Source organism: Mustela nivalis, assembly GCF_964662115.1.
Source record: "Mustela nivalis genome assembly, chromosome: 7".
In the NCBI taxonomy this organism is placed as follows: Eukaryota; Metazoa; Chordata; class Mammalia; order Carnivora; family Mustelidae; genus Mustela; species Mustela nivalis.
In genome coordinates, this window is record NC_139026.1 from 87,956,430 (window position 1) to 87,979,630 (window position 23,201).

Genomic DNA, 23,201 nt, shown 5'->3' on the forward strand with positions numbered 1-23,201 from the left:
CCTCCCAGGGCTGGGGCTTGTGGCCTTCCTGCCCCTCCCCTGCCTCCCCCGGGGATACCCCTTCCCTACCCCATTCTGACAGGCCTCAGGGCCTAGCCAGAGAGCTGGCCCTGGGAGCCCTAGGGTCTGGGCCTGGGCTACTATTTTCAGGTCTGTACCAGTGCTGCTCTTCCAGCTAGAATCTGGAAATCCATCTGTGCTGGTTGGTAATTAGTGGCTGCCTCGAGGCCACTGGTGTGCTCCCCCCCCCCCCCAATATTCTCCAGCATCTCTGGCCCTGCCCCAGACCTCCCTGTGAGCCAGCATGATCTGGGACCTTATTCGGTCTTTGAGGTCAACCTTTGTTCTCATGGTTGGTACCTATACTTGGCCCTAACAGTTTTGACTAGTACCCCTGGACTGGAGCAGGGGCAGGTGTCTCCTGGTCTCTGGAGGTGCGGAAGAAGGCTGTGGAAGGGTGGTGGAGGGGTAAGGATAGTCACTGACTCCACCCCACCACGCCCCTTCTCAGTAGTGACTGTAGTGGGGACTTCAGTGCAGCCTTGCTTGGTCTTTCCTCCTACAGTGTGTGTTTGTGTGTGTGTGTCTGTCTGTCTATCTGGGGGAGAATAATAGTCCTCCTCTCAGTGCTCCCCCCCCCCGCCCCGGCCCCAGGGCTCTAAGTGATCAGGGACCGTCTTCCCTGGGGAAGCCCTAGATAGAGAGTCGGCTTCCTGATTGCCCTCCCACTCTGGAGTCTAGGGCTTTCCTTGCTGAGAGACCAAGTGGCACCCCACCCCCTCCCCAGTTCAGCTTCCAGTTCCATCTGGCCTGACGACTCTTCTGCCCCCTCCAGGGACCAGATGCCCCGCCTCCCCTTCCCACACACCCTTCCCTCAGCCCCCCACCTCCTCCCTGGCACAGGACCAGATGGGTGTCATCATATAAGTGCATCATGGACCAGCTGCAGGCAGGGATCTGGAGGTTTTGGCCACTGAGCCTCAGGCAGGCCAAGAAATACAGAACATGGGATAACGAAGGAGTCAACCAGGCTTCCTCTGAACAGAGGGTGAGCAGACACTTCTCACATAGAACCACCAGGTGGCAGCAGCAGTCCACGAGTTCCCAGCGCAGAGCTCAGCCCGAGTGAGGGCTGCGTTCTCAGCCACCTGGGGTCCCTCACATTCCCAGGTAGAGGGTAGGCAAGAGTTACTTGCCTGGAGCCTGTGACTGAATGCCACAAAACCGCGTATCGGGCTGGGGGATTAGGAGTCCCTGGACTTCCCTCTTTGCTTCATCTGTGGACTTTGCTGTTTCTTTTCTGGATGGGGGAGGAGGCTGTTCTAGGAAGGAGGAAGGGGATTAGTAAACCATCCCCTCCATGCTCTGGTCTGGCCTGACACTGTCTCTCTGTTTCTCTGAGCTATGTCTGTATTTATCTTCTGACCCACTTCGTGGACTCGGTCACCATCAGGCAGGAGGGAAATCGCCCTCGCCCCATTTATGGGAACCTGAAAACACTCAGAAAAACTGTGGGGAGAGGGCCATAAAGAATTGGGTCACTTTTCTCTGTGTGACCGTGTACTCAGAGCTGTGATCAGAGCTGCTCTGAGGCATGGAGTGGGAAGACTGCCCCCAGGGCTGGGAGTGCCTCTGAGGCCCTATTACTTCTGCACAAACACTGCCCAACATGCCATGTATCTGGATGCTCAGTACCAAATCCTGGGAGGGGAAGGGCTGGGGCTTGGGTGAGCATGGTCCTTGCCATGGCCACTGGGTCTGCTTTCAGGTTCTGGTGATGAGGGGCAATGACGGACACAGGACTAATGGCTGGAGAAAACGAAATAGCTTTAGCTTGGTTTGGAGGGAAGGACCTTGGGGAGAGCAGAATTTCAGATGCCTGAGGCAAAATCCAGGAGAAAAGATCTATCTCAGAAGGCTCTGGGAGTTTGGGCCTGAAGAGAAGGTCCCCAGGAGGGACTGGGAGTATGGCAGTGACGGGATCCTGGTGATGGAGGTCCCAGCATATGTCTCAGGGGCCCAGCAGGAAGAAGACCGCCACTCAGACAGTTTAACTGAGAAGAACAAAAGGACCGTTTATAGAGCTGTGGGCAGAGGGAAGGAAAATCTGCCTATTGGGGCCCGAGGCAGCTAGTGATAGTGGGGCATTGTCACCAACAGGCTCAAGGGGCACAGAGAAGCAGCAATGCTTTGCAGGGAGGCTTTCTGGCAGGATCTACAGTCTCAGAGGCTCAAAACAACTGCCAGAGCATTCTCAGAGGGGTGAAGGGTGGGGAAGGATGAATACAATGAGCTCTCCCTCCTTCTGCCCTCTGCTCCCCCACTGAGAGCTCCCCCTGGTCAAACCCAACTTGAAGCCTGTCCAAGTGGCAGAGGAGCACGGGCAGCGCAGCCCCCAGGGATTGGCTGTCCTGGGCAAAGAAGGGCAGAGAGTGAGCGGGAAGGAGGACAAATGGAGAATGGGTTGCAGAGAAGAAGAGATGGTTCCTGAAGTGTGTTGAGTTTACAGCAGTGGAGGGATCTGGGGACAAGGCTTGGTAGGTAGGAGGGAGCTGGCGGGACTCTCAGGCTTTCCACTCTGCCCTTGCCAGGTCTTCACGAGGTATGGCAAGTGCTACACGTTCAACTCGGGCCGAGACGGGCGTCCGCGGCTGAAGACCATGAAGGGTGGGACTGGCAATGGGCTGGAGATCATGCTGGACATCCAGCAGGATGAGTACCTGCCTGTATGGGGAGAGACTGGTATGTCGTTTCTCTTGGGGGCCCCTTCCCATGGCCCTAGCCATTGGCCTCCACCAGGGGACTCCCGAGATCCACTGTGGCACCTGAGGCAGGACTCGGGCTCTCCTCCCTTCCTCCCAGCATCTTGCCATCTCCAACTCTGCCTCTACCTGACTGCCACCCTCACAGTTCTCTGGCTCCCCCTTCCTGGCTCAGTTACTCTCCAAGGTAACCAGCCATTCCTATCCATCAGTGGCTGCCACTCGCTCTATAAATAACTCCCTCTCTACTTGGGCTGCCTGCCGTCAGTCTGGTCTCCGGGGACCTTGGGGCTGAGAGATCTAGAGAGAAGGGAGACAAGGAGGGGGAAAAATAGAGAGTGTCTGGGAAAGAATTCGAAACACCAAGATGCATAGCCGAAGCTAGGTAAGAAAAGTATGTAGGATTCAAGGTTCATTGGGGCAGCATGGAGCCATCGAACCCAAAAGAAGGCTGGGGATGGGCAAGGGCCCCCATAGACTAACCCTTCCCCAGGGTCCCAGTGTGCATTGTGCTTATCCCTAGGAGAGGTGGCATAGCCCCAGCTCTGAAGGAGGTCAGGGAGTTAGAGGCCCTCACAATACACCTCATGCCCCTCATTCCCATAGATGAGACGTCTTTCGAAGCGGGCATCAAAGTGCAGATCCACAGTCAGGATGAACCTCCCTTCATCGACCAGCTGGGCTTTGGTGTGGCCCCAGGGTTCCAGACCTTTGTGTCCTGCCAGGAGCAGCGGGTGAGAGGGCCACAGGAGGCTGGTCCTGGGGTGGGGTATTGAGGGGTCGAGATGGAGTGGTGGGTAATCAATACAGGAGGGATGGGTGAGCTGGGGCCTGCGTGCCGATCTGATGAGTGAGCCGCATGAATGGACAGGAATGCTCTGGAAACTCTGAGACCCTCAGAGTCTGCGGAGGGACAGGGAGCAGGACTCCCAAGTCCTGTGTCTTGTCAGAGAAGTCCATCAAGGTGACTAGGGGAGAAGTCCCCACACCCCCCAGCTCCCCGGCTCTCCCAGCAGCTCATCTACCTGCCCCCGCCCTGGGGCACCTGCAAAGCTGTCACCATGGACTCGGATTTCTTCGACTCCTACAGCATTACTGCCTGCCGCATCGACTGTGAGACACGCTACCTGGTGGAGAACTGTAACTGTCGTATGGTGCACATGCCAGGTCAGGCCCCAAAGCTCCAAACGTGATTTGGGGGCCCCTCAAGCCTTCAAGGGCCCTCACTAGCTCCCCCACGCATATCAGCCTCCTGCCAACATGGAAGCAAGATTAAATGGCTTCTCCCCACCCAGTTCTAGCCCTGTTCCAGACTCCTATGGCTCTTGACCCTCTTGCCTCAATTCCTGCCTATACCCACAGAAATGGGCAGGAAGGGGTCTAGGAGGGATGACCTGTGGCGGGGGGTGGTGCTTACCTTTGGGACACACTGGGGCCTGGCTAGTTCTGCCCTCCCGCCCCCACTCGAGTCTTCTAGAATCTAGACTCTTGGTCCCACCATCATCACAAGACCCTTTAATGTCCCTTCTGCACCATTGTCTTTCCTTCTCTGTTAGGGGATGCCCCATACTGCACCCCAGAACAATACAAGGAGTGCGCGGATCCTGCTCTGGGTGAGCACCCCTGTCTCAGGGCAGCCTGGGGGAAGGTAGGAGCCACGTGCATAGGGATTTCACACCAAGTCCCCAGAAGCTTCAAGTAACTCCTGGATCAGGCTTCACTTGAACCCTCTCGTGTCTGACTTTAGCAAGGCTGGAAACAGCATCCCTAAAAGTCCCTCTGAAAAATGGGCAGGAGTACCTGGGAGGGGCCCTCCCCTCTCTTAGCAGCATCTCTGCTGCTTGACCCTCAAGGGCCCTGAGGCAATGAGATAAAAGGATTGAGAAATACCCATGGGAAGTCTGGAGGAGGATCAGCCCAGGGTGGGCATAGGGGCAGGCAAAGGGCTGAGGCGAAGAACAGGACAAGAAAAGAGAAAGGGCCCAGGCTTCCTTTGGACAGGGCCAGGATGTTCATGTTGGGAAGGTACTGGCCGAAAGGCACCACTCATCTGGTGTCTTTCGCCCCATTGGGCACAGACTTCCTGGTGGAGAAGGACCAGGAGTACTGTGTGTGTGAAATGCCCTGCAACCTAACCCGCTATGGCAAGGAGCTGTCCATGGTCAAGATCCCCAGCAAAGCATCAGCCAAGTACCTGGCCAAGAAGTTCAACAAGTCTGAGCAGTACATAGGGTAAGGGCTCTGACTGTGCAGGGCAGGGCCCTTGGGCTGGGACTGTAAAGCGTCTGAGTGGGCTTTGGGGAGCCAGTAGACAGGAGGAGGTGCAGATGACAAGAGGAAGGCAACCAAAGAGTCTGGGATGGGTATGGAGTGCAGATCAAGCTGGAACAAGCAAAGGAAACACCTCTCTTTCCTCCTTGCTTCATTCTGTATCTTCATCCTTACTGCTCTAACTGCTCGCCAGTGCGCAGGGCGTCTTTTTGTTTTTGTCATCACATTTGATCCTCACGACAATTCTACAAGGCAGGTACCCCCATCAACATCTCACTTTATGGATGCGGAGACAGAGAGTTACTTGCTAAGGTCACCTAGTCAGTGAGGGACAGAGATGTGACTTGAACCTAGGTCTCCTCCCCCAACCCCTTTGCAGGGAGAACATCCTGGTGCTGGACATTTTCTTTGAAGTCCTCAACTATGAGACTATTGAGCAGAAGAAGGCCTATGAAATTGCAGGGCTCCTGGGTGAGCTGCTTATGGCACTGTCCCCTTCCCATGTCACGGGCATGGTGCGACACCCTACCGCCCAAAGAGGCTGCCCACCTCTGTCCCACAAGTTCCTTCTTCCCCTGCCACCCCTCCCCCACCTAGGGCCTCCCCCCCAAACTCTATTGTCTTGGTATGTAGTGGGAAGATGGGGCTGAACCTTCTCTTAGGGAATAGTGGAAGATATAGTACTGTGGGCATGAATGGGGGACTATTTCATAAGCCTTTGAAAATTTACCCAGAGAATGAATGTTGGGGTATTTTCCATTTTCTGAATAATACCTGTCCGCTTTAGAAAAGTAGGAAAATGCAGACAAACATAAAGAAAATAAGAACCCCCACCAGAATTGCTTTGTGCTCCTTCTGTACAAATGCTGTAGATCTTTCTGCAAATACCACTTGCCTGCCCCTGTCCCAGAGAGCTCTGCTGCTCCGTGGTATCCTCACACCACTGACCTTCCCATGATCCTCCGCCCTCCGCCTCCCCACCCCCACAGGTGACATCGGGGGCCAGATGGGGCTGTTCATTGGGGCCAGCATCCTCACGGTACTGGAGCTCTTTGACTACGCCTATGAGGTAAGCAGGGGCGGGGCTTTGGGTGGGGTCACAGTAGGGGCGGGGTTCCAGCCAGTCGCACCACTCACCGCCCCGCCTCCGTCCCAGGTCATTAAGCACAAGCTGTGCAGAAGAGGAAAGTGCCAGAAGGAGGCCAAAAGGAGCAGCGCCGACAAGGGCGTGGCCCTTAGCCTGGATGACGTCAAAAGACATGTGAGGGAGCAAGACAGAGGTGCCCTCCAGCCCCGCCCTTTCCCCCCACCCCAGGTCCCCCCACCCTTGCCACCTTTTCTCCTCTGCCTCCCCCACGCCCCAGGACCACCTGTGGCTTTTCTGATAATCAGTCCCTGTCCTGTGCCTGTCCCCTAGAACCCGTGTGAGAGCCTCCGGGGCCACCCCGCTGGGATGACCTACGCTGCCAACATCCTACCTCACCATCCGGCCCGAGGCACTTTTGAGGACTTTACCTGCTGAGCCCCGCAGGCCACCGTACCAAAGGCCTAGGTGGGGAGGGCTAGGACAGTAAGGGGGCCCTGGGCCATGCCCCTCCAAAATCTGCCCTGGGGACTCACTCCCCCTCCCAAGGTAGAACCCCACTCCTGGGCAGTCCTTTCCTCTTGTCTGTGGTGAGGAAGGAATCTTGACCATAGAGTCCTCTCCCTGCCTCTATCCCATTCTTTTTATTTTTACTGAAACTAATCTAAAAAAACTAAACTAAACTAAAAAGAGAGAATGGGGCAGGTGACCTCAGGCTGCCCCTCTCTGCTCCATGCTGCCTCCCCCAGCTCCCAGCCTAAATTCTGTCTGTCTGGCTATCTGTCATCTGAGTGTCCACCTACATTCTGCTGCCACCAGTCACCAAAGCCCCTCCAAGTGGGGGGTGGAGGAGATCCTTGGGGTCTGGAATTTGGCCCCAAACCAGAGAATGTACCTTGAAGGGGAGGGCTAGTGGGGGGGCTTCCCCAGCCTTAAGAGACCCTCTCAGCCCAGTGACCCCCCCCAACCCCAAGTCTCCGGGAGGGAACTAAGATCCTAAGCTCCATCCCCCCCCCCTTACATGTGAAGTCTCTGGGGAGTTGAGGGTGGGGGATCCCCTGAAGTAGTGGATGATGGGGAGAAGATGTGGCCCTGGTGCTGTAGGCCACATCCTGATACCTTTAAGTTCACTCCCAACCCTGAACTGCTGGAAAGAAATCCCAAGAGGTAGCACTCCTCTACCATCCCATGAAAGATCTAGCTGGTTGGCTTCCAGCTCACGGAGAGGGGCACTGGTGCCTAACCTCACTGGTCCCTCTCCCAGGGGCCCCTGCAGAGGGCCACATCCATAAATTTTCTTATGGAACTCTCCCAAGTCCTCTTCCCCAACTTCATTTGCTTCTCTCAACAACCTCATCTGCATTTTCTATTTCTATATGATACAGACTCTATATTGCTATATCTCTGTATATACTTTCCCCTAACTCTGTCTGTCTCTACCCCATCCCCTCTTGTCTCTAAGAACCATCCTCCCACCAAAGTTCCCCTTTCTGTGTTTCTACTCCCTCCCTGGTCTCTGAATGCCTTCGCCTGTATAAAGAGTTGGACTCTCTCCCCTGGTGTCTGTACTGTGTACACACATCCCTCTGAGAAGCACAAGGAGACGACACGCGCATTGTAACCTTCGCACTGTCTCGGTGGCGACATAAAGGAAGCTGTGAATCACAAGCTCTGCCTCTTTCTGGCCTCACCGTCTCCCGCCAATCCCGGGCCCCCTATGCTGTCCCTGTAGCCTTAACATTCCCTCCCTATTCAACCATCCCAGTGCTCTTTGCCTGGCTGACTATGGCCTCCCCAGGGAAGGGGTAGCTACAGACAGAGCCCCCAACCAGGGAATGGAGATCTGCTCTACACACTAAAACAAGGGTATCAGAGACAGGGGAGTGGTGGATTGGTGACTCTTGTAGCTGGAACAGTGGGGTGCTGACAAGCAGAAGTTGAGGTCCTCAGTCACTGACCTTTCCTTTCTAATGGGTGCCAAGCCTCCTTTCCTCCACTGATACCCAAGACCACCACTTATATTTTCTGGTGAGGTACAGTTTGGTAATGGTAAAGGCCTAGAAGGGTAGTTGAAAGCTTTGCTGTTCTGTCCCTCTCTTCCTATCTTAATGAGAAATGAATGAGCTAGAGGGCCTGCCATGCCCCCTCACCCAGGCACTCCTCCTAGGCCAGAGCCCTACCCCTTCCCAGGCCTTCTCTGCCCAACTGTCTCTTGGTCTCCAACCCCAGAACAGGACTTCTGCAGGTCAGCTGTGCATTGGCCTGGAGCTGGAGAGTAAGACTATGGGATTTCTGGGAACTCTTGGTTCCTAGAAGTTTCTTGGAGATCAGACCTTTCCAGAGGGAAGCAGGAGCAAGGCCAATGGATGTGCGCCAGATGGGGAACAGCAGGCAGGGCGATGGGTGACGCATGCCTCTGGTCTAATAAACTGGGTTTCAACCATCTCTTCAGTGTCGTTTTTCTCTTACTTAAATAGAGCTTAATAGTGTTTAGGCCTTCCCACGAAGTGCCTAGAGTTGAGCTGAGCTTGGGGCCAAACAGTCAGGGAGAAGTGAGGAGGCTTGAGCATGGAGACTCTGGTCCTCCTAGGGTGGGGCGGACTGGCCCCCGCACCAGGAATGGTTTCAACCAATGGGCGGGGAAAGAGGGAGAGGTCAAAAGCAAGAGAAGTCCCAAAGAGAAGTCCTAGTACAAAGGATTCTTTGGAGAGGGGACGGGGTCAAAATCCAAAATAAAATCTGGAAACAGGTTAGGTTTTAGAGGTCAGAGACAAAGCTGGGTTCAAATTCTGGTTTGGCGTAGTTACTGAGGCACTGCATCTGTGGAATGAGCCCTGGGCTCTGAGCTTGAAGATCTGGATTCTGGGCTTTGACTCTACTGCTAACTTGAGGTTGATCTTTGCCAAGTCATTCACTAAGATCAGCTTTCCGGTTTGTAAAATGGAATAAACAGTGCATTCTCCTCTTCAGCCCCACAGGCTTACAGCAGTAAGAGAAGGAAACGAAAAACAAAGTACTTTGGAAAGTTAAATCTCCTGTGCCTGCATGAAGCAGTTATTCCATCACCTCCGTCATCAGAGCGCTGAGGCTGAGGTGTGGTCCCCCTTTCCAGGGCCTTGTCTTCCTCCCGTCGGCCTGGGGGCGCCCGCTCACAGAGCCTCTCTATCCCAGAGTTCTTCTCTATGGTCTTCCCTCCCGGACCGCGAATACGGGAGGGAGTGGTCAGCACGCCTTTTCCGCTAGTCTCCCCCACCCCTCTAGCCCACAGTCTCGCTGCCCGGAGCCTCCCGTGCCGGCCGGCCGGCCGGGCGGACAGACAGGCGCGCGGGGGGCGCGCGGGGGGCGGGGGGAGTTCCGGTTCCGGTTCTTTGTGCAGCTGCAGCCGCGGCTCCGGGGAAGATGGCGGCCCGGGCGGGTTTCCAGTCTGTGGCTCCGAGCGGCGGCGCCGGAGCCTCAGGAGGGGCGGGCGCTGCGGCTGCCCTGGGTCCGGGCGGGACTCCGGGGCCTCCCGTGAGAATGGGCCCGGCGCCGGGTCAAGGGCTGTACCGCTCCCCGATGCCCGGAGCGGCCTATCCGGTGAGTGGGGCAGGAGGAGGGGCGCGCGGGCCGGGGGCGGGGCCGAGCGGGGACCTGGGAGTGACAGGGGTGGGGGAGAAGTAGGAGGGACTCTCTCGGGAGGGATTCGGGCCCTGAGTGGGGGTGAGGGGAGGCAGTGCGGAGGAAGGGAAGGGCGGCGTTAGCATCCCCACCTGCTCCTGGGAGCATTGTTTCCGTTGGGGAGTCAGGGTACGAAACAACGTGGGTGAAGTGGGGCCAAAGGTGGGCATGTGAGGACCGGAATGCAAAAGGGCTGGGGCAGCTCCAATACCCGGAGGAACATAGGTGTAGCTAGCAAATTGAGGTCAGCTTCTAAGGAGCCAGTAGCCGGCAGTACCATCTGAGTAAATGTGGGACTTAAAGAAGATGGCTAATGTGTCAGATACAAAATAGACTTGGGAGCATTTGAGTGTAATCTGGCTGTCTGTTAGCTTTGGGGCTATATTCTCCTGTGGAATTGTACCTGGAGTACAGCAAGCTTCAGTTACCTGGATTTCAGAGACAGAGGGCTCTCCTCCCATTGTGCTCCACCCCACCCCGGGCTTTGTTCATTCAAAGAACTCAGGCATCTCCCACTTTTTCTTGGTGGGGTCAGTAGGGAAGCCATGACATCTCTGGGTCCTCTCCTCTCTATAGAGACCAGGTATGCTGCCAGGCAGCCGAATGACACCTCAGGGACCTTCCATGGGACCCCCTGGCTATGGGGGGAACCCCTCAGTCCGACCTGGCCTGGCCCAGTCAGGGATGGACCAGTCCCGCAAGAGACCTGCACCTCAGCAGATACAGCAGGTCCAGCAGCAGGCGGTCCAAAATCGAAACCACAAGTAAGATGACCCTGGGGCGCGGGAGGGAGGGAAGGAGGGAGGCAGCCCATGAGGACACAGGTGATGGGAGAACCTGAACCCAGAAGTGGTGGTGCTGTGTCAGCAGATGGGTGCTCATTCTTCAGAATGCCTCGCATGGGTGGGGGTGGGGGTGGGCGGAGTGTCTTTGATTTGAGAGATGCTTTGCAGTCCCTTCATTTTCCTATAAACGGAGGTGCTGACCAGTCTGTCTTCATGTTCTGGCTAGTTCCATCCCAACCTGATAACAGTATTTATTCCAAACAGTGCAAAGAAAAAGAAGATGGCTGACAAAATTCTACCTCAAAGGGTGAGTCCAGGCTATAGGTCTTCTTGAGGATGTGCTGAAATTGAAAATAGAAGTGGTCAGCTCTAGATCCCAGTGGTATCTTTTTGTTCCCAAGATTCGTGAACTGGTACCAGAATCCCAGGCATATATGGATCTCTTGGCTTTTGAAAGGAAGCTGGACCAGACTATCATGAGGAAACGGCTAGATATCCAGGAGGCCTTGAAACGTCCCATCAAGGTAATGCAGAAGTGTGCTAGGCAGAGAGCCAAAGGCGAGGACTCCGGAACCTTCAGTAGGCTTAGGATGAGAAATCAAAGGCGCAGCATAGCTCTCTTTGGCATTTAAATTACATCTCCCTTCCGCCTACGAACTGAAAATTACATTAGAACTGAACAGCAAAGGGGGAGGGGCGTTTGGTATCTCTCGCACCAGAAATATACCCTGTCCGTGTTTTTGCCATAACTGCTCTGCTACCTTGGGAACCTGGCACCTTGTGTGACTTTGTCTGTTTGGTGTCCTTGTGTATGCACTTGCACTCAGGCCAGTGGCCTATATTCTAGATGGACTCTATTCACCCACCCCAGGGACTGGGTAGATAGTAAGCCAGTCTTTTAGGAGTAATTTGGGGGATTAGGGAAATTCATATCTTCAGTATCAAACCACCATCAATCCTGTTTCTGCTTTCCTCAGCAAAAACGGAAGTTGCGAATTTTCATTTCTAACACTTTCAATCCGGCTAAGTCAGATGCCGAGGATGGGGAAGGGACAGTGGCTTCCTGGGAACTTCGGGTAGAAGGACGGCTCTTGGAGGATGTGAGTTCAAAGTCCACTGTGGTTGACGGCTAGGGTGGGAGCTGCCGAGCTGCCCGGAGCAAGCAGTGTTGTCTGGTTGGCAGGAAGCCTGACTGGTGCTCATAGCTCCTGTTGGGAACAGCAGGGAGAGGGTCACTGTGTTCCCTGCACTAAAAGACAATGGTTCTTTGTATCTGGCTCCCACAGCTTGGCCCTTGCTGTGGTATCATATCGAGAACCTTATTGTTCTGGGATTTGATTTGTTGTTTACCTTCCTCCTGATGGCGCTGGCCCTTGGACTTAGCATCTGCAGATTATTCAGTTTTTGGTTTTTGTTTCTTTAAAATCAAGTGAGTTTGCACTTAGCACTTGAAGACATGCTTTTCTCTTTGAGTCTTTGAGGTCCTTGATTCCCACTGTGGTATCTCCACCTTCCCAGCTTTCACTGGAGACCTCTCACAGTTTAAGAGGGGTCGTTCTCTTTGCTTCATGGGGAACATCTGCTGATAGATGTTAGTCCCCAAATTTCATACCCCAGAAGCTCACCTGCCATTCCTTATACTCTCTATTTTTAGCTGTTCATAAGCAAACTAATTTGAATACATTTTTGCAGGAGAACTGGGGCTCCATATCAGAGCTTCCTTCTCTATATAGGTCCAGTCCATCTGCTGGTGGTGTCATTCCATCCAAATAAAGCTGTTTTTGTTCTGGCTGCTTATTGCCTGTGATTCATTTCCCCTCTAGAGTCAGACTTTTGTCTGTTCAGACTCGCTTTGTTACGGGCAATGGTTTGACTAAACTTGCCTTATTTCCCTTAGGGAAGGGTAAGAGTGGGTAAGTCAGTGACCCTGTACATGTAACTGGCTGCTTCTTCAGGGTTCTGTGGCCACCCTGATTGGTTTAATACCCCAGACACCGACCTTGTCATCTCCTGAGAAAGATTCAGAAGACATTTTTTTTTTTAAGATTTTATTTATTTATTTGACAGAGATCACAAGTAGGCAGAGTCAGGCAGAGAGAGGAAGGAAAGCAGGCTCCCCACTGAGCAGAGAGCCCGATGCGGGGCTCAATCCCAGGACCCTGAGTTCATGACCTGAGCCGAAGGCAGAGGCTTTAACCCACTGAGCCACCCAGGCACCCCCAGAAGACATTTTTGAGGTTTTTCCCATTCTGTTGTGGGTTCCTTTTTAATGGGACTTTGTCTTGAATTTCTTCTGGCCTTTTCTAACATGATCCCTCCTCTCTCTCTTCTAGTCAGCTTTGTCCAAATATGATGCCACCAAACAAAAGAGGAAATTCTCTTCCTTTTTTAAGTCCTTGGTGATCGAACTGGACAAAGACCTGTATGGGCCAGACAACCACCTGGTGGAAGTGAGTAGTTCTCTCCTGTAGGCTTTGACTCCATGACTGGAGGATGATGGACTTGTGAGCCAAGCTTTAATGTTTAGGGAGATGGGGAGGTATAAAGGGTCCCACCACCCCCATACAGTACTACCCTTGCAGTTTGCACATTGACCTCTGGGTGGCACTAGCTGTTTAGTTCTGGTACTGTTTGAACCCAAGAGCTCTCTTTTTTTTTTTTTTTTTAAGATTTTAAGATTTTATTTATTCATTTAACAGAGAGATCAGCGAGAGAGGGAAGACAAGCAGGGGAGAATGAGAGGGAGTAGCAGGCCTCCTGCTGAGCAGGGAGCCTGATACAGCAGGGCTCGATCCCAGGACCCAGGGATCATGACCTGAGCTGAAGGCAGATGCTTAACGACTGAGCCACCCAAGCGCTTCTGAATCCAAGAGCTCTTGCAGTCTGACTTGTCCCACCTTTTTAATGTCATTATCCTGGTTGCTGCCCTAAGAGAAATTCTAATGGAGGCCTCTTAAACATTCCAGGTCATCTCTGCATCTTGCTTATTAATAATGGTGAGATGTGGTTATGCACACCTTACTCATACTTTTTCCTGATAGCAGGTGCTGTAATTAGGAGAGTTAACTAATAGGGTTCAATTCTGGCAAGGTTACTCTATAGATAGATCTGGGACTTCTTTTGGTTCCTGTTCTGTTTAGATTCACATCCCACATCATCAGAAATCCTTTGTTATAAAACCTGGTTATACAGTGTTCTGAAGACCATGTTAGCGACAGTGTTCTTTGGGGTACAGTCAAAACAACAGTCCAGCTCTCTGAGTGAACTTAACCTGCTCCTTTCTTTGCCAGTGTAGCCGCAGCCCCTTAACCTCAACCACTAAGAGACATGGGAAGGTCTTTACCATCTATTAAGGGAAGTAAGTCATAGAATCAATAGAAATTTGTAAATATATTTAACTTGACTTTATAGCAGTAGAGTATAGTGGCTAAGAACGTGGGCTTTAGAATCAGACACGCCAGAGCTCAAATCACAGCACCACCACTTTGTGGTTGTTTGACCTTAGGCAAGTCACTCCACTCTCCTAAGCATTAGTTTGCTTATCTGTAAAATAGGTTTAATTGTGTCTATCTTATGTGGATGTTGTGGGAATTAAATGAGATAATCCCAGGTAAATGTCTTAGAAGGCTCTTGAGCATAGTAAGTATTCAAGTAATGGCAGCCATACTGTTTTCCTGTGCACATATATATTATCCATTTTGTGGATAAAATTACCCCGGAATATTTAGGCTGATTTAAATGTGACCCTAAACGGAATCAAGGGTTAATCTGTTTATGTGCATATAGTAATCCCAGAGCTTTATGGAATGTTTAGAAATGTCTCATGCTGTTGCTCTTCCCCAATAGCCTCAGTAGTCAAAGTTGAATATTCAGTCATTACAGACGCTCTTCCCTCCCACCCCAGCTCTTCCTCTGGGAGAGCACCCCCTGACATCTTCCTCTCTGTAGTGGCACAGGACCGCCACTACCCAGGAGACGGATGGCTTCCAGGTGAAGCGGCCAGGAGACGTGAATGTACGGTGTACCGTCCTCCTGATGCTGGACTACCAGGTATTCTGGGGTGATGTCATGGGACCCAGCTTTCACAGCCACCTCCCATCAGTAGCCTGATACTCAGAGGTTTAAGTCTAGTTGTGGGTAATTTGTCACTAGACGATAAACTCCCTAAATATAAGGAGAGGGGCGTAGTCATCTCTGAGTTCCTCCTAGTGTTATTTTTGGCCCCAGAGAAAGCAGTGCATTAATGTTTGTTGAATGGATGGCCATGCTAGAGCACCCCAAGGTGCATATAGACCCAGCTCACTAGCTTCATCCCCATCCTCTTTGGTTCTCTACAGCCTCCCCAGTTTAAATTAGATCCTCGCCTGGCTCGGCTCTTGGGCATCCACACCCAGACCCGTCCAGTGATCATTCAAGCACTGTGGCAATATATTAAGACACATAAGCTCCAGGACCCTCATGAGCGGGAATTTGTCATCTGTGACAAGTACCTCCAGCAGGTAAGAAAAGGACCCATGCTTTTGCCAGAGTTCAGTGGAGCACTAGTTGTGCTCAAAATGCTACCTTAGCTGCCTTTCCTCTTTCACACAGATCTTTGAGTCTCAACGGATGAAGTTTTCAGAGATCCCTCAACGGCTGCATGCCTTGCTCATGCCACCAGAGCCCATCATCATCAATCATGTCATCAGGTAAGTTGGTGTAGGCAAGGCGGTGTGCCAGAGTGGGCTGCTCCCTGCTCTCACCAGCCAGTTGTCCGATTATCAGGAGGTAGATTGTCAGATAATGGTGATTTAAATTATTTAAACTTAGAGTTTAGTGAAAAGAAGGGTAATGTATACCCCAAAACTCATTATTTCTTAATTATTTTATTACATCTTACTAGTATTTGTGTTTGTGGGTTACTTCTGTCTGTTTATATGTGTAATGGAAATAGTCCATTTCCCCTGATATCCAAAAATAGAGAGTTCCTGTGAAGACTTTTGCAAGCTAAAATGGCGTAAAGCAAGAAAGCGATTACCATTCATTTATATGAAAACATTTGGGGCCCCCTGGGCCCCCAAAAGGACCTCTTTTGCTCAAAACAAATAGAAATAAAGTCCACGCGCTCACAGACACAAGTTAACAGCTGTGGCTGCTTACTGCTGAGATGCTATAGTTCTCCCAGAGAAGGAGCATGAGGGCGCCCCCTGCTGCTTGGGGTGCGCGCTGCCTCTGTGATGCTGCTGCCACACTGATGGTGAGCACGGCTTTGGCTTCTCGCCTATCTTCTTAACTGGGAAAATCCTCCTCGGAAAAACTACCTAGGCCTTTGGGAAGAGCAAAGGGGCATAATGTGTTAGGATGAGTTACTGCACATCTCATCGCAGCTCCTTGATCAGTGACATAATGTTGGCAGCTTGAACTCAACCACGTTGGGAGTATTTAAACCACAGAAATCAGCACATGCTACAGATTGGCCTTTTTACCTCCTCTTTTGGAAAATCAGTTGTTAGACATTTACCAGACCAGCATGGATGGGCTCCTATCTCCGCTGTGGATGGTAAAACATTCCAACCTGGGACTCCACAATTCCTTCATTTCCTTTCACTGTTTTGTTCGGAAGATAGATGGGCAATGCGTCTCACTAGATACAGAGTGAAGGAATGCCCGTCCTCCTCCTCAGAGTGCAGGTGGCTGGCTGTAGTCTCAGCTTTCTTTCCCTCTGTATTCCGATAGAGGCTTTCCTTTCTATCCTGCACCATCACTCAGCCACTAGTAACTCCTACAACTTATATGTTGGATCATTAATAGCTGATGTTTCCTGTATTCTGTGCTTAAAGTTAAGCCTTTTTTTTTTTTTTTACTTATTTTGTATGGTTTGTGTTTTATTTGGATTTACTTTCAGGGTCAATTTTAGTTTAACGAGGATAAAGATATGTAAGCTACTATAGTAATACTTTCATTTGGGAAGGGAGAAACTTCATTTTCACTGGATATCTTTTGTACCATTTGAATTTTTACCATTGATTTAAAAATAAACAGTAGTTTTGTTGGGGGTTATATATAGTAGGTCACACACACTTGAAGTATAGTTTTGAGACTTTGTCCAATGTAACACCATGTAGCTACCATTGCAAGAAGGGTACAGGAAATTTCTGTTAATGTGCAAAAGTTCTCTTGTGGCTTCTGGCAGTCAACCCCTTACCCTCATTCTCGGGCCTTCTTCTGGATCTTATGTAAATAGGGCTTAGGGGATAAGCCCTTTACCATGCCCCTCTGGTTTCCTCCCCAGTGTTGACCCAAATGATCAGAAGAAGACTGCTTGTTATGACATCGATGTGGAAGTGGATGATACTTTGAAGACCCAGATGAATTCTTTCCTGCTATCTACTGCCAGCCAGCAGGAGATTGCTACTCTAGACAACAAGGTAGGGGCCCCTGCCCTGGGTAGCTTGGGTGCCAGCAGCCCTCTGCCACAGCTCATAGACTGTCTTTTGATTCTCAGCATTGGTTCTGAAGGTATTAACATCTAGTATATGCCTGTACAGATGCTGGTTGGAGCTGGATGCTAGAATTATGTCTGTAACTTTGAAGAGCTTTGAGCCTTAGTTTTGAACTGTGAAATAGAGACTGTTGCTTTTTTTTATAAGGTTGTTAGGAGGATTCAGTGTGGCAGTATACGTAAAGACACAATATCTGGCACATGAAAACAAATGGTAACTGCTGCTATTCCTGCTGTTACCCTGATTAGACATAGTCCACGCAGGTAAAGCCAGAAAACTCAAAGGAACACAACAGGAAGGCTTTCCTGAAAGAGTTGCTGCCCCAACTAAATCTTAAAGGACAAAATGAGAGTTAATGAAAGGGGTGTGGAAGGCAGAGGACTTTCCAGAAAGAGGGAACAGGGTATGTAAAAGTTGAAAAATGAGAGAGAAGTGTGTTCGAGAAGTATAAGCTGTTTACTAGAGCTGTTCAGGGTGCTCGGGATGGGAAGTTTGGGGAAAAGGGAGGTTGATAGGGAGACTGAGCCTAACCATAAAGACGCTTCAGTACAGGGAAACTAGTTTCTCTTTTGTCCCAAAGCCTGGAGGCAGTTATGCCCTTTGCATTTAGAATGATCGCTGGCCGGAAAGCAGAGAGCGAGTTGTAAGAGGGGCAGATCTGGAGGCAGGAAGCCAGTTAGGAGGTCAGTGCAGTAACGCATGGGAGATGCGCAGAGGTCAGAATCTGTGGTACTGACAGTGAGGATGAGAAGTAGACAGATCTGAGAGGTGTCCAAGTGGAACGGAAGAGACTGGATACGGTTCAGGTGTGGGTGTTGGGGAGCAGCTTAAGGAAGAAGGAAGCATTGTGACTCCCAGGGGTTTAGCTCGGGTGCATGAGAGTGTTCGTCCAGATTGGCAGCAGGAGAGCAGAAGTGAGTATTGGCGGAGAGGTTGTGGAGTTCGTTTTGGAGAGTTTAGATGCTTTGAGATGTCAGACAGCTAGAGTGGTTGGAGTTTAGCAAAGGGACTGGTCTCTAGACTGAGGACTCACGAACCTGTCATTGATAACGGGAGATCTGTCAGTGAAGGAAGCTGTCGGAAGAGTACGGATGATGAGAGAAGGCCAGGAACAGACCCCCAGGCCATACCTTTTGAGACAGCTGTCTCTACCACTGCTCCTACCTCCGAGTGTTTTTGCCTTTATTTGTGCTGTGGATTAAGTACTCACCGTGTGGCTTCCCCTATAGTGGACATTGTGGGAACTAGAAGGAAAACTTCACCACGTGGGGTGTGTGACACTGTGCACAGACCTGCTCAGAGAATGCCGAGTGCCAGAGCAGTTGGGGCTTGGGGCAGCAGTCTGGGCCTGGGTTGGGAGTGGCAGCACAGGGAGATGGCAGATACTGTCTGCCCTGTAACTTCGCATTTCCCAGTCCGAAATGTTAGAGGACTTTCTTTCTCTTCCTTTCAGATCCATGAGACAATAGAAACTATCAATCAGCTGAAGACCCAGCGGGAATTCATGCTGAGCTTCGCCAGGGACCCTCAGGGTTTCATCAATGATTGGCTACAGTCCCAGTGCCGGGACCTCAAGGTAAAGAACCTACGGAAGTTGCATAGGGACTTAGGTCGGTGAAGCACACATTTGCTTTATTTCTGTAGCATCTGGTAGAAGAGCCAGAGGGGGAGGTGAAGACCAGATTGTCTTTATCCTGCTCTTGGGTCCATTTTACAATCAAGTAGGGAAATGGTGGTGGAACCGCCAAGTGTTTCTCTAGTAGTTGGAGGCATCACTGTGTATACTGTATCGTAGTGGGTGCAGAGAGCAAAACTGGATCTCAGCTTTCAAAGTGATCTGCATTCTGTTTGGAGAGACTAGGCTGTGAAGATTTTTTTTTTTTTTTTAAGATATTTATTTATATATTTATTTATTTGACAGAGAGATATCTCACAAGTAGGCAGAGAGGCAGACGGGGGGCGGGGAGCAGACTCCCTGCTGAGCAGAGAGCCCGATGCAGGGTTGGATCCCAGGACCCCAAGATCCTGACCCGAGCCAAAGGCAGTGGCTTAACCCACTGAGCCACCCAGGTGCCCCTAGGCTGTGAAGATTTATGCAGTTAGTTAGTTAAAATGTGAAGATGTAATTGGTCTTATTTAATGACTCACGAATTGGGCAGCATCCCTTCTAGTAAATAGGCACTCTGAGGAGTTGTACAGCATGACGGTTTTGATAGACAGGAGTGCGGGGCGGAGCAAGGAAGTTATTAGCAAAAGTAAAGAAAGGATTGTTTCAGACCAGATTATTTTCTTTTGAGGGGAAGGGAACCAACTGAACTGATCTGATTTTAAAAGTTGTAAATCATGTGGGACGTTATCCAGACTCACCGCTAACCACCGAGATCGTTCAAGGGAGAAGGGAGATGGGTGAGGCTGGAACAGCTGGGGAATGCCCCCTGGTGAATTTGGGATTTGAGCTGTTTCTCAGAGAGGGGAGCACTGTAAGCTCAGGCAAGGAGGTGAGGGGCGAGCATTGAATGAGTGAAACGTGCCCCTGGTGTTCTCCTGTCTTGTGCAAGGTGACTGACTAATTACAGAGGCTGAGCAGAGGAGCAAGGGATCAGGGTGCCAGAAAGGGTCCCTGAACGGATCAAGGACTCGTTGATAGCAGGGGGTAGCTTCAGTCGTGTGTTAGTAGTTTGCGAGGGCCACCGTAGTAAAGTACCACAAACTGAGTGCCTTACACAAAAATTTATTTTTATCTGGAGGCTGGAAGTCTACAGTTAGGGTGTTGGCAGGGTTGGTTCCTTCTGAGGGCTGTGAGGGAGAATCTGTTCCAGGCCTCTCTCCTAGCTTATGGTAGCCTCACACATTCCTTGATTTGCAGATGGTGTTCTCCAAGTGTCTTCGCTCATCTTCCCTCTGTGCATGTCTGTCTCTGTGTCCAAGTTCCCCCTTTTTGTAAGGGTACCAGTTGTGTTGGATTGGGCCCACCCTAATGACCTTATCTTAACTTGATCATCGCAGAGATTCTATTTCCAAGTAAGATCGCATTCTTAGGTCCTGGGGGTTAGGATTTTGACTACTTTTGGGGGGATACAGTTCAATCCATAACAGGTGTGAAGTGGGGAGACAAGTCTGTTCTCTCTCTTCCCCCTCTCATACCCCCAGACCATGACCGATGTGGTAGGGAACCCGGAGGAAGAGCGCCGAGCCGAGTTTTACTTCCAGCCTTGGGCTCAGGAGGCTGTGTGCCGATACTTCTATTCCAAGGTAGGCACCTGGGGTGGGAAACTGATGAAAAGCCAAGGGTCTGAACTCCGGATGGGGGCCAGTGGTAGGAGATGCCAACTTTAGGTTTGTCTCATCCTCTACTCTCTCCACTGTTTGCTCTCTAGGTGCAGCAGAGACGACAAGAATTAGAGCAGGCCCTGGGAATCCGAAACACATAGGGCCTCTCCCACAGCCCTGATTGGGCTGCACCGATTCGTATTTGGGCCCTGAGCTGCCTGCCTCATAGCACCTGCCTTGGTCTTGCTTGGGGCCTTCCAGGGGATGCTGTTGGTTCGAGGACACCAGAATGAAGAGGGTCTCACATTTCTGTCTCACAAGACACTTGTCACCCTCTTCTCCCACCCCATCCCTTCCTGTCCCCCAGCTTCCCTTTGCCCCACAAAGTTCCCATGTGCCTCTACCCTCCTCTGGTCTACATAGGACCTCTAGGTAGTGTTAGAGAGAGAACCTGTAGTGGTAATCAGTGCATTGACTGGATTGGGCCTAAGGCCAGGTGGTCTTCAAGGGGACCAGCTATACTTATCCTGCCCTTCAGAGACCCAGGAGTTGGGAGCTTTAGCCCCTTCTCTGAGACTCAGGCCTGGGGGCACTCTATAAGCTAGTTGATCTTGGCTCTCCAGATAACAGAATCCAATTTCCTCCCTTCCTTCCCTCCACAGGTTTGGAGCACACTCTCCCTTTACTTGTTGCCCTCTAGCACTAAAGGAACCCTGGTTCTTGGGCCCCACTGAGCCCCAGGTCAGTCCACAGCCCTCTGGATCGGCCTGCTGTCTCAGTGCTTCTCTTACTCCCTTGTAGGGGGTCCACATCAGTATTGGAGTTTGTTCTTTAACTAGTGCTCCCTCCCAGCACACACTCCCTGTAGCTGCTCTTTTTAGGATTCCCTGCTATTGATCTGTCCTAACGCAGGGCATTTGGGTGGGGGAGCCTTGCCTTTCCCGGTCAGAGCCCCAGGGATCTAACCTGGGGTATTATCATTGCCGGCAGACGCTGTTCCTTCCTGGTGTTGCTTGGAGGCGTGACTCATTTATTCACTCCGCCCTGCCTCCCCTATCCCTTCACGGAGAAACAGGCCTGAAATCAAACGGGTAAAAGCCCTGGGCCGTCCCTGTCTTCCTGTCCCTTGTCTGCCCAGTTGACACCCACTGGTGACTTCTAGGGCACTGAGGAGTGAAAGCGCCTAGGGCTGGCGAATAGCTCTGAGTTGGGTTTGTGACTCTTCCCTCTCCCTGCCTCACAGGATTGTGACTCCCCAGCCCCTGCCCTCAAAGCTTCAGACCCCTCAGGTAGCAGCAGGACCTTGTGATCTTGGCCCCTTGGAACTGAGATGGTTTTGCATCTTTCCAGGAGAGCCTCAGATTCTTCTTCCAGGTTGTATCACCCCAAGTTAGCATATCCCAGGCTCGCAGATTCAACATAGCAGGGTGGGAGACAGCTGGGCACAGAGGGGGAATTCCGTTCAACCTGGGCTCTAAACCCACAGAACTGACAAAGCCCCTGCTTCCCCACCCCCTCCTCAGGCTCCTGCGAGCACATCCTCCAGCCCCATAGCCCCGCCTCTTCCACACCGGGGACAGAATTTTCTCCCCATCTTTCCCCTCCTCCCATTACCCCATCCCTCCCTTAAAAGGTTCTCCCCACAGACACTGGACAACCTCTGTCCTTGGGGCTGGAACCATGAGAAGGAAGTTCAACACTCCTACACTGTCCCTGTTGAAGATAACTTTTTATTAACTGAATTATTATGTTTTTTTCATGGACCAAAATTTTTTTTGTACTGTCCCCTTACCGATGTCACCCAGTTTTAATAAAAGAATCTTCTGAAGGATGGGTCCCCCTACCTACTGAGGGAGAGCTCTTCCCTGGGCTCTTTCTCGGATACCATTAGCCACACTCATGGTGTCTCTTCATTTTATTTAAATAACTATTTATTGAGCACCTGCTGTGTGTCAGCTGTGGTGCTAAGCACTATGGATATGGTGGAAAACAAGATTTCTACCCTGTGGACCTCCAGTTCTCACCTTCGAGCTTGTTCTGTCAGCCCAGTAGTCCAAGCAGGCCAGGTCCTGTTGGGATTATTGGGCTTCCTCACTGGATCTGACAGTCTAGCCCCCAGCTCTCAGTAGGGAGGTACCACAAGACAGTAGCACTGCCATTGTCCCCCTTATCTTGAGCTCCCTGTGGCACTGGCTGGCTTGAGAGCACGGCCTGGGGGCTCCCGCAATTCCTTAGGCTTGCCCATCCTGAGCCACCTGTTGGCGAGTTCCTTGCAGGGTTCCCCTCTATGAGGGCCTGCACAGCCGAAGACATCTGTGTGCCTCTGCCTGTCAATCCTCTTAAGGTTCCACTTCCATCACCCTGAGCAATTTCAGTTCTTTCTTTTTTTAAAAGATTTTATTTGGGGGTGCCTGGGTGGCTCAGTGGGTTGGACCTCTGCCTTCGGCTCAGGTCATGATCTCAGAGTCCTGGGATGGAGCCCCGCATTGGGCCTTCTGCTCAGCCGGGAGCCTGCTTCCCCTTCTCTCTCTGCCTGCTGCTCTGCCTACTTGTGATCTCTCTCTCTCTCTCTCAAATAAGTAAATAAAATCTTTAAAAAAAAAAAAATATTTTATTTGACGGACAGCACAACTAGGCAGAGCAGCAGGCACGAGAGGGAGAAGCAGGTTCCCCACTGAGCAGGGAGCCTCAGGGAGGGCTCCATCCCAGGATCCTAGGATCATGACCTGAGCCAAAGGCAGCTGCTTAACAACTGAGCCACCCAGGCTTCCTGAGATTTCAGTTCTTAAGACCAGCATGGAAGTACCGTGTGACTCTCGTGCTACAGCAAAACTGCCCATCGGCACAGTAGGGAATACCGCTCAGGACTGGTGTGTTAGCAGAAGCATGA

General features: G+C 51.5%; 2 protein-coding genes across 8 annotated transcripts in view; both read left to right on the forward strand.

Moving 5' to 3' along the window:
- Positions 1-8,562, forward strand: part of ASIC1 (acid sensing ion channel subunit 1) — a gene marked incomplete at its 5' end in the record, with an annotated part of 44,577 nt that extends 36,015 nt beyond the window's left edge. For 4 of the 6 annotated variants that reach the window (XM_082741300.1, XM_082741296.1, XM_082741299.1 and 1 more), the window contains 9 exons: positions 2,592-2,742; positions 3,369-3,496; positions 3,779-3,929; positions 4,319-4,375; positions 4,841-4,994; positions 5,413-5,504; positions 6,023-6,102; positions 6,190-6,294; positions 6,451-8,562. In XM_082741300.1, coding sequence (XP_082597426.1) covers positions 2,592-2,742; positions 3,369-3,496; positions 3,779-3,929; positions 4,319-4,375; positions 4,841-4,994; positions 5,413-5,504; positions 6,023-6,102; positions 6,190-6,294; positions 6,451-6,555 — 1,023 coding nt within the window. In that variant the 3' untranslated portion in view covers positions 6,556-8,562. Of the gene's footprint in view, positions 1-2,591; positions 2,743-3,368; positions 3,497-3,775; positions 3,930-4,318; positions 4,376-4,840; positions 4,995-5,412; positions 5,505-6,022; positions 6,103-6,189; positions 6,295-6,450 lie in introns of all 6 variants that reach the window. The other 2 variants (XM_082741295.1, XM_082741297.1) reach the window with 1 other exon arrangement.
- Positions 8,563-9,512: 950 nt separating this feature from the next.
- SMARCD1 (SWI/SNF related BAF chromatin remodeling complex subunit D1) lies at positions 9,513-22,139 on the forward strand. Of its 2 annotated transcripts, XR_014314333.1 has the most exons (15): positions 9,513-9,693; positions 10,351-10,538; positions 10,824-10,866; positions 10,961-11,083; positions 11,537-11,659; positions 12,893-13,009; positions 14,508-14,609; positions 14,897-15,058; positions 15,150-15,247; positions 16,831-16,966; positions 18,495-18,617; positions 20,192-20,293; positions 20,419-21,052; positions 21,302-21,402; positions 21,555-22,139. XR_014314333.1 is itself a non-coding variant. In XM_082741305.1 (13 exons), the coding sequence occupies exons 1-13, from the start codon at positions 9,517-9,519 to the stop codon at positions 20,470-20,472; spliced, it is 1,548 nt and encodes a 515-aa protein (XP_082597431.1). In that variant the 5' UTR covers positions 9,513-9,516; the 3' UTR covers positions 20,473-22,139. The 2 variants fall into 2 exon arrangements, 1 of the variants encoding a protein (XP_082597431.1); XM_082741305.1 differs by having other exon boundaries at positions 20,419-22,139.
- Positions 22,140-23,201: the final 1,062 nt, after the last annotated feature.